Source organism: Cornus florida, unplaced genomic scaffold (assembly GCF_030987335.1).
Source record: "Cornus florida cultivar Cherokee Brave unplaced genomic scaffold, ASM3098733v1 CherokeeBrave_3.0.0_Hap2_Chr02, whole genome shotgun sequence".
NCBI lineage: Eukaryota > Viridiplantae > Streptophyta > Magnoliopsida > Cornales > Cornaceae > Cornus > Cornus florida.
Window position 1 is genome coordinate 2890188 of NW_026775572.1, and position 13671 is coordinate 2903858.

General features: G+C 38.0%; 1 protein-coding gene across 2 annotated transcripts in view; it reads left to right on the top strand.

Annotated features, from left to right (window-relative positions):
* The window catches only part of LOC132293116 (kinesin-like protein KIN-7K, chloroplastic), a 44054-nt gene extending 31851 nt beyond the window's left edge, over nt 1-12203 (top strand). For both annotated transcript variants that reach the window (XM_059790457.1, XM_059790458.1), the window contains 6 exons: nt 328-468; nt 553-678; nt 878-928; nt 1389-1436; nt 1524-1727; nt 11405-12203. In XM_059790457.1, coding sequence (XP_059646440.1) covers nt 328-468; nt 553-678; nt 878-928; nt 1389-1436; nt 1524-1727; nt 11405-11986 — 1152 coding nt within the window. In that variant the 3' untranslated portion in view covers nt 11987-12203. The remainder of the gene's footprint in view (nt 1-327; nt 469-552; nt 679-877; nt 929-1388; nt 1437-1523; nt 1728-11404) is intronic.
* Nucleotides 12204-13671: the final 1468 nt, after the last annotated feature.

Genomic DNA, 13671 nt, shown 5'->3' on the forward strand with positions numbered 1-13671 from the left:
AAGCACAAGACTCTCTCTATGCACCTAAATCATCCAATCTTAATCAGTGGACAGTATTCATCTCATAAATTAACCAAAATAAGCATTCCCACATATTTGTCTAAAAAACAGATTTATTTAATCCAAAGTTGGATTTGAAAGGCATATAATCCCAACACAAGCTTGATGAAAAGGCTTGTTTTGTTATATGAAAAGGTTATATATATATATATATATTGTTCAGGAAACTCCATTTTGCAACTTCCTTCATTAATGTTAAATAATTGCCCATAAGTTAGAATGCTTTTACATAACCCTTGGGTTTAGAATTCAATGTCATGTTTCCAGAGTAACACAAAGACGATTGACCAAATAGATCTTCTGAGGGAGCATCAAAAGATTTTGTTTGGAGAGGTGGCACTCCATTCAAGTGCTCTAAAGCGGCTGTCTGAGGAGGCTGCAAGAAACCCTAAGAGCGAAAAAATTCATGTAATATCTTGATTTCATATCATTTGTGTCCCTAACTGCAACTTAATTTCCTATATAATTCATTTTTATGGTCCTACATCATAGGTGGAGATAAGAAAGTTGAATGATGAAATCAAAAGGAAGAATGAACAAGTAACTTCTCTAGAAAAGCAAATTGCTGATTCCATTGTTTGTCCGCCTGACAAAATTGATAAACCAGAAGCACCACAAGTAAGTTCTACTTCCTTTAGTTCCCAAACCACACCCCACACACCCCCCCCCCCCCCCTCTTCCTCCTTTTTTACCTGCCTTTGGGTGCAGGGGTGGTGATCGTGGATTGGGGGTATTTGTTGGCTTTGTTTAGTTTGATAGATTGCTTAGCTCTTAATTACATGTTATCTTTAATACTAATTGTTGTTGTGTGCTGCAGTCTGTAGCTGAACTTTTGGCACAATTGAGTGAGAAGTCCTTTGAACTTGAGGTAACGCAGCCTTTGTATGCAAAATGGGGAATTATTTGTTTATTCTTTGACATAGTTAAGGGAATGTCTGAACATTGAATAGACATAAAATCGTTTCTTTATATTTTATCTTTTTCCCCTTCTGTTTCAGTGCATTTGAGAGCACAAGTGATTCTTTCGTTCATAATCATTACAAAAAGGGAATATATATATATATATATTTCTTTACTCATTTTAGATACCTTTTAAGACATATTTGAATGATGTTATTTCCATCAGATTCTCAAATACCCTATTCTTTGAAATCAAAGTTCATATGCTTTTTGAGCCATCTTATTCTTAAGTTTAGCTTGCTTCCTATATTAACATGTTACACATTGAAATTATGAAATGATGTAAAATGAAGCAAAGAATAGATTGATTAAATTATGTTTGTAGTTTTATCTGAAAAGCATTTTAATGTTTTATTTTTCCTTTACAGGTTAAAGCTGCAGATAATCGAATAATTCAAGCGCAGCTCGACCAAAAGGTACAGGAACAATACGGCCAATTATGCAGAACTCCATCATTATATGATTTCACTAATTAAAAATCTGTCATGAAATCTTTCCTTCAGATATGTGAATGTGAACATTTGCAAGAAACAATTGCCTCCTTGAAACAACAGCTTTCTGATTCATTGGAGTTGAAAAATGCTAGCCAAGTGGTGTCTCATTCACAACACTACTCTGAAACAAGAAGTATCAAGGAAGAAGTTTGCATAAGCAGAGAAAATACTGTATTGAAGGACACAAATGAAGCATTGCTTTTTGGAGCACAGGTTCTTTCCTAATTGACCCCCTTAATGAGTGTTGGTTTAGTTCTTGAAGCAAAGTTATGTACTCCCTCTGGCTTCCCTTTTCGAAATTCCAAGTTCTTGAGGGGACATGCATTTAATGCGTTGTCCCATTTTAAAAGTAAAAAACTACCCATTTAAAATACACAGTTAGTTGGGTAAGTTTTCAAAGGCTGAGGATATATTGGGAACTATATAATCTATTTACATTGACTTTTCAAATCTGACTAGAATTTTGGGACGAAGGAGTAGTTGAATGAAACATTATTGGTATTTTTCTTTTTTGTTCCTCGAAGATACACTCACCCATGTTGTTCCCATGGGGACTTGAACTCTCAAGCTTCCACTATGGAAAGTAAGGAGATATTGTTGGGTTATAACCCTTGGGTTCTATACTCTTCTATTGAAATGTCCCAAAATCCACACGCACACATTTCTTTGAAAACAAAAAAAGAAAAAACCCATATTTTGTCTTGAAAAACATCTGCTTGGTTCACTTTTCTGAAAATAGTTCTCAAGAACTCAGAAATCAGGAAACTGTTTTACTGAAATCAGGCCTTTTTTATAACTGAGTTTTCATAAAACAATTTTTAGCAACCAAACAAATTTTGTACAGTTTTCTGATTTTCAGTTCTCTGAAAGCATAAAACTGAACCAAGCAGGGCAAAGTTTTTTTCTAAATCTCGTGTTTCAAGTTCCAACTCAAACATTTGGTGGATTTTTATATGTAAAATGGTCATTGTAGCATACATAATTGAAATAAAAAAGGGTATCATACATCAATTATGCGAGTCAAATGACTTGATATTGGAAACCTAAGGTTCAGCTGGAGCCCTCAAGAAATTTTAATCCACTTTTCATTGCATTTGTCTTGTTTATAAATTATTTAAACTATATCATAGTCGTAGATTTCTAAATTTGTTGTCAAATCACAAATGCATATGTACATGTCTTGGATGCTTATCATGCCTTTGCTATATGCATATTGTGAGTTGCACTATGCGGAAGTGGTTAGTTAAATTAGTATTATCTGATGGTTCCTATAGACCTAGAGGGGTGGAATAGGTTTTATTGCTTAGTTTTGTAACTGACTAAAATTTTAAGTTAGTTAACAATAAAGATCCCCATTAATCACGATCAACAAATAAAGCAAAGCAAGTAAAGGAAAGAACTCGTCTGATTTTTCAACTAAAAATCGTCAACCATGAAAAACCATGGGACAGTGGTCCAAAGTAAAACAATCCACTATATAAACAAAGTTACACTGACTTTGACTTAGTCGCTCAAACCACTTTGTCAAGACCTTGTTGCTGACCGTGTGAGAGTTGCTCCTGATAATGAAATTGAATGCAAATGAACCCAATACCTGCAGATCTTAGATTCACTCCCACAATCTCACAATCGAGCCGCTGACATAGAACAAGATTGCTCTGCAAACAATCTGCTCCCTTAAGAACACCGTAGATGAAATGGGTTGAAGTATATTACTATCAATCAAGCTCTGTACTAAGAATCACAAGTAAGCATGGGGTATGTACTGAATTTCCTAGTTGTGAAAGATGAAAGCCCTAAAAAGATGGAAAACCTAGGGTTCTTGAATCTCTAGGTTTTCTCTCAAAATTCTGCAATTTTTCACACCAAAATAACCTAGAAATTTTGTTTTTATAGTTTCGAAAAGCTAATCATGAATTAGAGTTCAAAGATAATTAAATCCTTGTGAAAGTAGGATTTTGCGTCACTTTGTACTTGTTCAAAGAATTCTACTGCCGGTATAATATTATTTTGGACAATAACATGGGATGTCCAGTGTACTATTATACCGATGCAACATTATGCCCAACCAATACATTGTCATTTTGCCGGAAATAACCCTAACACAAGAGCATGTTGTACCGGTACAATAAAATGTACTACCGGTACAACTTGAATCCTGACAAATAGGTATCAAAACCAGTAAACTCTTTTACCGGTACAGAGAATGGCTCTACCGGTACAATATCATATTGTATCTAGACTTAGTTGTATTTCTGAAAAGATCCTGTTTTGGCCACAAAAATTTTGTCCGTTCCAAGTGGATAGGTGGAAGGTGCGGGCGTGCCAGGATTCATCGAGAATCCAATGGAAATGGAATAGCACCAAACTATATTCCAAATCTGGCCTCGAGAGGCTTGAGGTTCTAGCGATTCTGAAGAGCTTGGAACAGGGTTCTTTTTGCCTTTGTGGAAAAGGACTTCAGAAATGGAAAATGATGGAAATGCTTGGTGGAAGTGCTGGTGGAAGAATTAAATGGATTGAATTGAAAGTATGAATTTTCATTAAACTAGGAACTAAAGTACTAGTGCTGGAAATTAAAGGAATTGAAATACAAGTGCGGGAAATTAAAGTGCTTGAAAATTAAATATTACACTAAGAAAAGATAAAGTGCATGAATTGAAATGAAAAGTAGATGAAAATAGGAGTTGTTTGATCTGTGTGGAGATGCCCTTTAATTCTGTTTAAGTCTTCTATTTATAGTCAGTGACAATTCCATCTGTTATTGAGATGCTTCCAAGTGGAACGTCCAATTTGTACGTCTAATTTGTGTCACGTGGAACGTCTAATTTGTGTCACGTGGAATGTCCGATTTGTGCCGCGTGTCCCATGTCTCCCTTAGTCTTCTCATAATGTTGAAACGTGTAAGGATATACTCTCCCATGAATTGCAGCTTTGGAGGAGTGGTTTTGGTGGTTTAATGCCAATTGAAGGCTTCTAGCCGCGTTCTGGAACTGCCAAGTGGAATGGACTACGATCTTCTAACTGCCTCACTTGCAAGTATCTGCTCCTTTTATAGCTGCCATGTGTCCCATGACTTTTCAACTTGTAGGTAACTACCTCCCTATTTGCAAACACGTGTCCCTATGCAGTTAGTTGTACTAAATGGCTTTCTTTGATGAAGACACGTGTCACTTCATGATTGCATCCTGTTAGAATGTTTTGGGTCATTATGTAATTACATATAATTGGTAGGGTCATTGTGTAAGTAGCTGAGTCTTGTATCTTTATATAAGCCACTGTAGGCTTAGGGTTTAATACATATGTGAAATACATTTCAGTAGCCACCATGATCTCTTTCTTTCTCATTAGTTTAAACATAGTATCAGAGCGGTACGAAACAATGGGAAACTAAGATTGTGGTTGTGATTGCATCTGTGGTGTTCTTCTACAAATCGAAATCGAGATCGAAGTCGATTCTGTTCTTCGCCGAAGGTTTGGCCGTCATTCTCAGATCTTAAGCCCTTCGTTTTGTTGGCCGAGGCTGCCTTGGCTGTCGCAAGTTGCAGAGGTTCCATCATCGCGAACCCCCTCTACTCGGTTGTTAGATCGCCGCTTGTGTTGGGTTGCCGTCATCGCTGGAAGGGCTAGGGTGTGTACTAGCCTTGATTCTCCATTGCGAACCTCGGGTGTTGGAGTTTATTGTCGGTGGCAGAGTTCTGGTTCTTGCCGGCGCTAATTGTGAAGGAGAAAGGTGGTGTTTGGCTGCAGGCTTGAAGTTATCCCAACCTTGGTTTACTAAAACCGGAATAGCAAAGAACTGGTTTTGATTTGGTCCGTTTACCCATATCCAGCCCGCTTGACCAGATCCAGCCCGTTCGACCAGATCCGGCCCGTTCGACCAGATCCCGCCCGTCTGACCAGATCCGGATTCAGTTTTTTTTTCCCAGGTTCAGTTTTCTTATCTCTTTTTCCTTTTCCATGGCTGCCGGTTCAGACCTGCTTTCTTCTGCTTCTTTCAATCTTCTCATGACTTCAGTCAAGCTCAATGGGAAGAACTATATTTTATGGGCCAAGTCAGTAGCTATTTTTCTGAAAGCCAAAGGCTTTGGCTCTCATTTGGTTAAGGATAAGCCTAAAGACAGTGATGCAGATTTCAGTTCATGGGAACAAAGGGATGCTCAAATCATTTCCTTAATGCTGAATTGTATTGAACCCAATATCAGCTCCAACCTGTTGTATTTGGATACTGCCAAGGAGCTATGGAACCGCCTCCAACATCAGGTACTGGTAATATCACCAAAATTTATGAGGTGTAGACAATTCTTTGACCTCCGGCAAGGTACTAACAGTCTCGCAGAGTACTTCTCACAGTCCATGGGAATTTGTGAAGAAATGATCTTGTATCAGCCTATCACCTCTGATGTGAAGAGCATGCAACAATAACGTGAGGATTTTAATGTTGTTCGGTTTCTCACGGGGTTGTCACCAAAATATGAATCTGTTCGTGCACAGATTTTGGGTAGCACTGCACTTCCCTTTCTTCCTGATATGTTCTCCAGGCTCCAGCGTGCTACTCTATCTAGTGGCGTTTCCGGGAGTGCTTCAAGTGGTGTCACTATTCCTCCTAGCAGTGAACGTTCTGCATTAGTTGTGAACCAGGGTGGTTATCAGTCTTCTCGTGGCAGTGGCGGTCGTTTTACCCGTGGACGTGGTCAAGGCCGTGGTCATGGCAGAAGCAGAGACTTCAAACTCTAAACTCACTGCAGTCTTACTAATCACATTGTCAATTACTGTTGGGATCTTCATGGGTAACCGCCACCTTCTTCCTATGCACATCAAGTAACCTCTAATGAACGGGATTCTTCTTTCTCTGCCACACCAACTGCTCCACAAGTGGCTGTTGAGCCTGCTATGGTCACCATGACAGTTTCCCGCGATGAGTATGCTCAGTTTATGTCTCAACAACGGCCTTCCACCTCATCTTCCATGGTTTCCTTTGCCCAATCAGGTAGTGCACCTGCATATCTCTTATCCTATCGTCAGAGTCCCTGGATTCTTGACTCTTGGGCATCAGATCACATGACTGGTAGTTCTCATCTCTTATCTGATTTTCAATCTGTTCCTTCCTCTCAAAGTGTTACTCTTGCTAATGGCTCCTCCACTAAAGTTTTGGGTATGGGAACCACCCAACTCACCTCTTCTATGTCCTTTTCCTCTGTATTATATATTCCTCAATTCCTTTTTAATTTGATGTCCATTAGTCAAATTACTAAATCTCTTAATTGCTCCGTTACATTTTATCCCTCATGTTGTATTTTTCAGGATCTCAAGACGATGAAAAATATTGGTACGAGACATGAAGTAGGTGGCTTGTATTACTTTGATCTTGCACTATCTCCCACGGCTCTTCAATCATCTTTGTCTCCTTTCCAGTGGCACTGTCGTCTCGGCCACCCGTCCTTATCAGTTTTGCAGCGTCAAGTCCCCAGTCTTAGTCTTAGTTGTGTTGAGTCCATGCCTTGTGAAGCATGTCAGCTTAGTAAGCATTGTCGTGTATCTTTTAAACCGAAGCTACCAATTGTGTTGCTAGTCCTTTTCAGTTAATTCATTCATATGTATGGGGCCCAATAAAACATATTTCTATTAATGGATTTCGTTATTTTGTGACTTTTGTGGATGATCATTCTCGTATGACTTGGTTGTTTTTAATAAAAAATCGTTCTGAGTTATTCTCTATTTTTCAAATATTTCGCAAAGAAATAAAAACTCAATTTGGATGTTCCATTAAAGTTTTACGTTCTGACAATGCCAAAGAATATTCCTCGGACCCTTTTGAGATTTATTTTCATGCTAAAGGCATCATTCATCAATCATCTTGTACTTATACTCCTCAACAAAATGGAGTAGCTGAACGTAAAAATCGTCATCTCCTGGAAGTACGTCGTGCCCTTTTATTCCATATGTATGTTCCCAAACGTTTTTGGAGTGATGCTGTTCTTACGGCCTGTCATCTTCTTAATCGGATGCCTTCGTCGGTGTTACAAGGGAAATATCCTCATTCTGTTCTATTTCCCAACTCCCCATCATTTAATCTTACTCCTCGGGTCTTTGGATGTGTGTGTTATGTCCATAACCTTGGGCCCGGTCTTGACAAACTCGACCCTCGTGTAACTAAGTGTGTTTTTCTTGGGTATTCTCGCACTCAGAAGGGTTACATTTTCAGCGATATTTCACTAGTGCTGATGTCTCATTTTCTGAGTCACTCCTATATTTTTCTGATTCTACTACCTCTCTCGATATTACTCTTGAGCCACCTATGCCAACTGTTCCCTCTCTATTTCCTGCTCCCACACCTCCTCGCTCCGTTGTCCCCTTGCAGGTTTATACTCGACGACCTCGACCGCCTACTTCGTTCCCTCCATCTCCTTCAGAGTCTTCGGATCCGACGCCATCTACTTTACCTAATGATTTACCTATTGCTCTCCGTAAGGGTACTCGGTCGTGTGTTATTGCACATCCCATTTCTAACTTTGTCTCCTACCATAATGTTTCATCCTCTTTATCTTGTTTTTTTATCCAAAATGTCTGCTACTTTTGTTCCCAAGACTTTGCAAGATGCTCTTTCTCATTCGGATTGACGCAAAGCCATGGTAGATGAAATGGATGCCCTTCACCATAATCGGACTTTGGATCTTGTTCCCTTACCTCCGGGCTCTAAAACGGTTGGTTGTAAGTGGGTCTACACTGTTAAATACCTTCACGATGGGTCTATTGAGCGGTTGAAGGCTCGTCTGGTGGCAAAAGAGTACACTCAGACTTATGGTATTGACTACGATGAGACCTTTTCTCCTATTGCTAAGATTTCTTCTATTCGGGTACTTATTTCCATTGCTGCCAATTGTAACTGGCCGTTGTTTCAATTGGATGTCAGGAATGCCTTCTTGCATGGCGACTTAGTTGAAAAAGTTTATATGGAGCAACCACATGGGTTTGTTGCTCAGGGGGAGTATCGTCACACTGTTTATCGCCTTCAAAAGGCCCTGTATGGATTGAAACAATCTCCACAGGCTTAGTTTGGAAAATTCTCTGAGGCGGCATTAGAATTTGGTCTTAATAGATTCTAGACCGATCATTCGGTATTTCACCAGCGCACTAAAGCTGGCTTCTTTTTTCTTGTGGTGTATGTAGATGATATTGTGATCACGGGTGATGATTCTGAAGGCATTGCTAAGTTGAAGTTGTTTTTGCAAAATCGATTCCACACTAAAACTTAGGTATTTCTTGGGTATTGAAGTTGCTAGATCCAAGAAGGGTATAAGTTTATCTCAACGCAAATATGTGTTGGACTTATTAGAAGAAACAGGTATGTTGGGTGGTCGTCCAGTTGATGCTCCTATGGATTCAAATACAAAACTTGTGTCTGATGAGGGTGATCTATTTAATGACCCGGGCAGATTTCGTCGCCTTGTTGGGAAATTAATTTATCTCACTATTACTCGACCTAATATTTCATATGCAGTTAGTGTTGTAAGTCAGTTCATGGGAGCTCCTAGAATGCCATATTGGATTGTTGTTCTTCGGATTATCCGATATCTCAAGCAAGCTCCAGGTTTTGGGTTACTAGGTCATCTCAAGGTGGAAGGTTTTACAGATACTGATTGGGCTGGTTCTCCTTCAGACAAGAGATCTACTATAGGCTACTGCACATTTGTAAGAGGAAATCTTGTTACATGGAAAAGTAAAAAGCAAACGGTGGTAGCTTGATCTAGTGCTGAAGCTGAGTACAGGGCAATGACCCATACCACTAGTGAGTTGACATGGATACAACATTTTCTAAAAGAACTTGGGTTGACAGTTGAAACTCCTACTCCATTGTTCTGTGAGAATCAAGCAATTGTTCACATTGCATCAAATCCTGTGTTTCATGAGAGGACCAAACATATTGAAGTTGATTGTCACTTCATTCAAGAAAAAATATTAAGTGGGAGCATCTCTACTTCATTTGTGAAGTTTGAAGATCAATTAGCGGATATGTTTACCAAAGCATTGGGTCATAATCAGTTAAGGACTATCTGTTCCAAGCTGGGATTATTTGATATATACTCTCCAACTTGAGGGGGAGTGTTAGAATGTTTTGGGTCATTATGTAATTACATATAGTTGGTAGGGTCATTGTGTAATTAGATGAGTCTTGTATCTTTATATAAGCCACTGTAGGCTTAGGGTTTAATACATATGAGAAATACATTTCAGTAGCCACCATGATCTCTCTCTCTCTCTCTCATCAGTTTGAACACATCCTTATTTGCATATCACCCTTCCAATTGGAAATGTTCACCCTTCCATTGGGATCGGCCACGATAACCTTTCCAACTGGAAATGGCTGATAAGTTATGGTGTAAACAGAACCTTTTACCATAATTCATTGTAGTGCAATCCTAATGTCTAGATAAGTCCAAATCAAACCATTTTCAACTTAGATCCTAAGGTTTGTAAGGTTCTTCTTACCTTTGTCTATTATGATTGACTGTCATGGAGGAAGGATATTCAAAAGTTGCTTCATTCTTCATCATTCCGACTTCAATGCGAAACTTGGCTAAGTCTCCAGCTCAAACTTACGCAAACATTTTGTTCACACCCTAGCACTCAACTGGAACAGAATGCTATATTTTACAAGGGCATTTTACTTGGAATTTCTGCTTGGTATGGAATCTTTATGTACTTCAACTCATCAATGTATGCACATGCGCATGCATATTTATGTGAAAATGTTTTAGATAATCTTTACTTTTCACTTGATAGGAGGTCCTTCCGTCCAATTTTTTTGAAAATATATAATTTGAATGACTTTTGATATACAGAATTTTGTCACTCTACATGCCATTAGGAATTAGCATCTTCCAATTTATATGGGTATATATTTTTGTGAGAATGTTTCGATCTGTGCATGCTAGGACAAAATTTCACCCTTCCAGTCTTACTGAAATTTGGACACTTGCATGTGCAACCTTGTACAAAATACGTACTTCTCAGTTGGAAGATACACCCATTAAATATCTTTGGGATTTGCTGAGAAGTTGTAGACCAAGAAGAGAACCCCCAACCTTGTTACGGCTACTTCTAATCAACATGTGACAAGATTTCTAGTTGTCTCTTATTTTAATACAATTCACATCTTCTCAACAATTAAACATACCATTATGAAAATCTCTTCACATGAATTTTTTTTTTTAAAAAAAATATTCCATGTAGGATTTTGTTTTTCTTAAATAGTGTTACTTGACAGCAGCTCCTGTATGAGTGTTACCCTCCTCTACCAATATTTTGTTAATCTGTTCAACATAGCTGCTTTTAATTTGTTTAACTCTAATTGTAACTGACTAATTCATTGTGATGTGTAGACTTTCATGTTTCAATCTGTTATTTCTTATTATTTTGTGGGAGAGAGCAAGAGGTGGATGGGTAGGACACTATATGTTTCCAGATCTGTGGTCATTATACATTTGGAAAACACTCTTGCTTCCAGCCCATTCTTTTGTTGAAATCATTTACGTGGAAAATAATGGATACTGATAATGAGACTGGTTCTAAATTGTGACACAGTTATTGCAACCCATTCTTTTGTTGTCGTATAAACTTTAGAATCATTCAAATATTAGATGATATAGCATTGTAGAAGAGACTGCTGTTGAACAGATTGATTGATCAAAATTCTCATGGACTGAAAATCGGCTAGTTTTGGAGATGGTCATTGCATGACTATATTGATGAAATAAAATTAAAAGATATTGTTCCAACATAGGCTTGTACGGGTATATATTTCTACTAATTCTTACTAATGACATTATATACTTCAGTGAGCCTGTATATTGTCATATCGTTTGAAGTACTGGTTTTGGGTTTTATAGGAAACTGAGATTGAAGAACTGAAACGTAAAGTGGCTGAACTAACTGAATCAAAAGGGCAGCTAGAACTTCGGAATCAGAAACTGGCAGAGGAGAGTTCATACGCCAAAGGTTTAGCCTCAGCTGCTGCAGTTGAGTTAAAAGCGTTGTCAGAAGAAGTTGCCAAGCTCATGAACAAAAACGAAAGACTAGCTGCCGAGCTGACAGCACAAAAGAATTCTCTGACCCAGCGTAGAACTACTGTGTCAACCCGGAATGGGCGTAGAGATGTTAACATCAAACGGGATGACCAAGGTGGATTGCCTTTGGATATCAGGAGAGAACTAGTCATGAGTCGGGAGAGAGAGCATTCATATGAAGCTGCTCTGGCGGAAAAGGATCAAAAGGAGGCCGAGCTACAAAGGAAGGTAGAAGAATCCAAAGAAAGAGAGGCATATCTAGAAAACGAACTTGCTGATATGTGGGGTCTTGTGGCAAAGCTAAAAAAATCTAATGGAGGTGAAGCTGATGTTCCTGAGTCGACTAGGGGAGTTGATGGTTTTGAGATTTGGAATAATCCAGTGCTGAGAAAGGCCTATAACTAAAACTGATAAAAGTATATTTTTTGTTTTTCTTGTGTATAGGGAGGGAGTGGGATTTGGGGTTGGCTTTGTATATTGTGAAAGGCATTTTTTCTCTTTTCCGTTGATTCCTCTGCCAATTATGTAAATCAAGCTAATTTTTGCTTTGTTATTGTATTTTGGGGCATTAATTTCAATGCAAAAACCCTTGTCTACAAGACCAGGGCCCAGTTGTGTTTTTTCTGGGAAAAATAAACAAGAAATGAGGGAATATGGATATTTAACACACAATCATCAACAAAATAGCTTCAAGCGTATTGACATGGATTTGAATTTTAACACAATCACGAAGCCACTGTGTGCAAAATTATACCAGATGTCAGGTCTTTCCTCCGAGTGTCCATAAGCAAAGGCCACCTTTCACTACATTTATAGGGATGGGTTCTTAGTAATTTGAGTACTAAATGGACTGACAATTATTTTCTATTTCTTTTCTCTTCCTTACGGAAAAAGGGTAAATAGAATAAAGACTAAGAAAAAGAGTGTACCGTGTATGAAAATCAATTTGGATTTATACCGGGAAGATCCACTATAGAGGCCATTTACCTCGATTAGTGGAGTAGTGTAAAAGAATCTACTTATGATTTTTATAGACTTGGGCCTTGTTTGGGGAGCTTCTTAGGGCACGGGCTTCCAATCCCAGGAAGCCCTTCCCAAAAAAATGGGAGTGTTTGGTGAAACAGTAAAAAAAAAAAATACTCCAAATGATTGCAGAATTACACCAGGGGTCAAAGACTAGAGTTTGTAGAACTTATTCAGGATATCTACAAGGAGTTTAAGACTAGCGTTTGTACTCTATGCAGAGAGACACCTAATTTCTCTATAAGAGTCGAATTACGCCAAGGATCAAAGCTAAGTTCATATTTATTTACAATAATCATGGATGAAATAACAAAAGACTTGCAAGGAGTCCTTCCGTGGACACGTTATTTACCGATGAGTACTGTTGGATAGCTCTAAGGAAGTCTTAGTAATGAAATTAATTAAAAGCATGGAGAATGACTCTAAAATCAAAAAGGCTTAAAAATTGGTACTTCTAACGGAATACATGGAATGTAAATTTAAGTGATGATAATATAGCAAAAAAAAAATTCAAGACCAAAATATTAATACAAAGTAATTACTTTCGGTCTTAGGATCAATGATACAAAAACAGATCCATGAAGTTATAAATAATAGAATTGGATTAGGTTGGACAAAGTGGAATAATACTAGTGGGGCATTATATGATAAAAGAATTAAAGGAGAAAATATATAGAATAATAATAAGACCGGCTATTTTATATGGAGCGAAATATTTGACGACTAAATGAAATATGAACAATATATGCATACATGTGGCGAAAACGCAGGTGTTCATATAGATATTAGGCATATCTAGGAAAGATAGGAAAAATAATTAAAGGATTAAGGAGAAATTAGGTGCATACCTACTTAGTGAGACAATAAGTGTCACGCTCCAAAAATTCTAACACAAAAATCTTCGTCTTATACTAAAATCTGGTACGCGACTCACATCGTACATCCACCAAAATTCATGATTGAAACAGTAAGAAAACATTTTATTTAAAAAAATCTAACAATCCAAAGGAGATTTATTACATCCACCAATGTACTAAGTGAATCTTATTACAAAATATTTGCTAAGA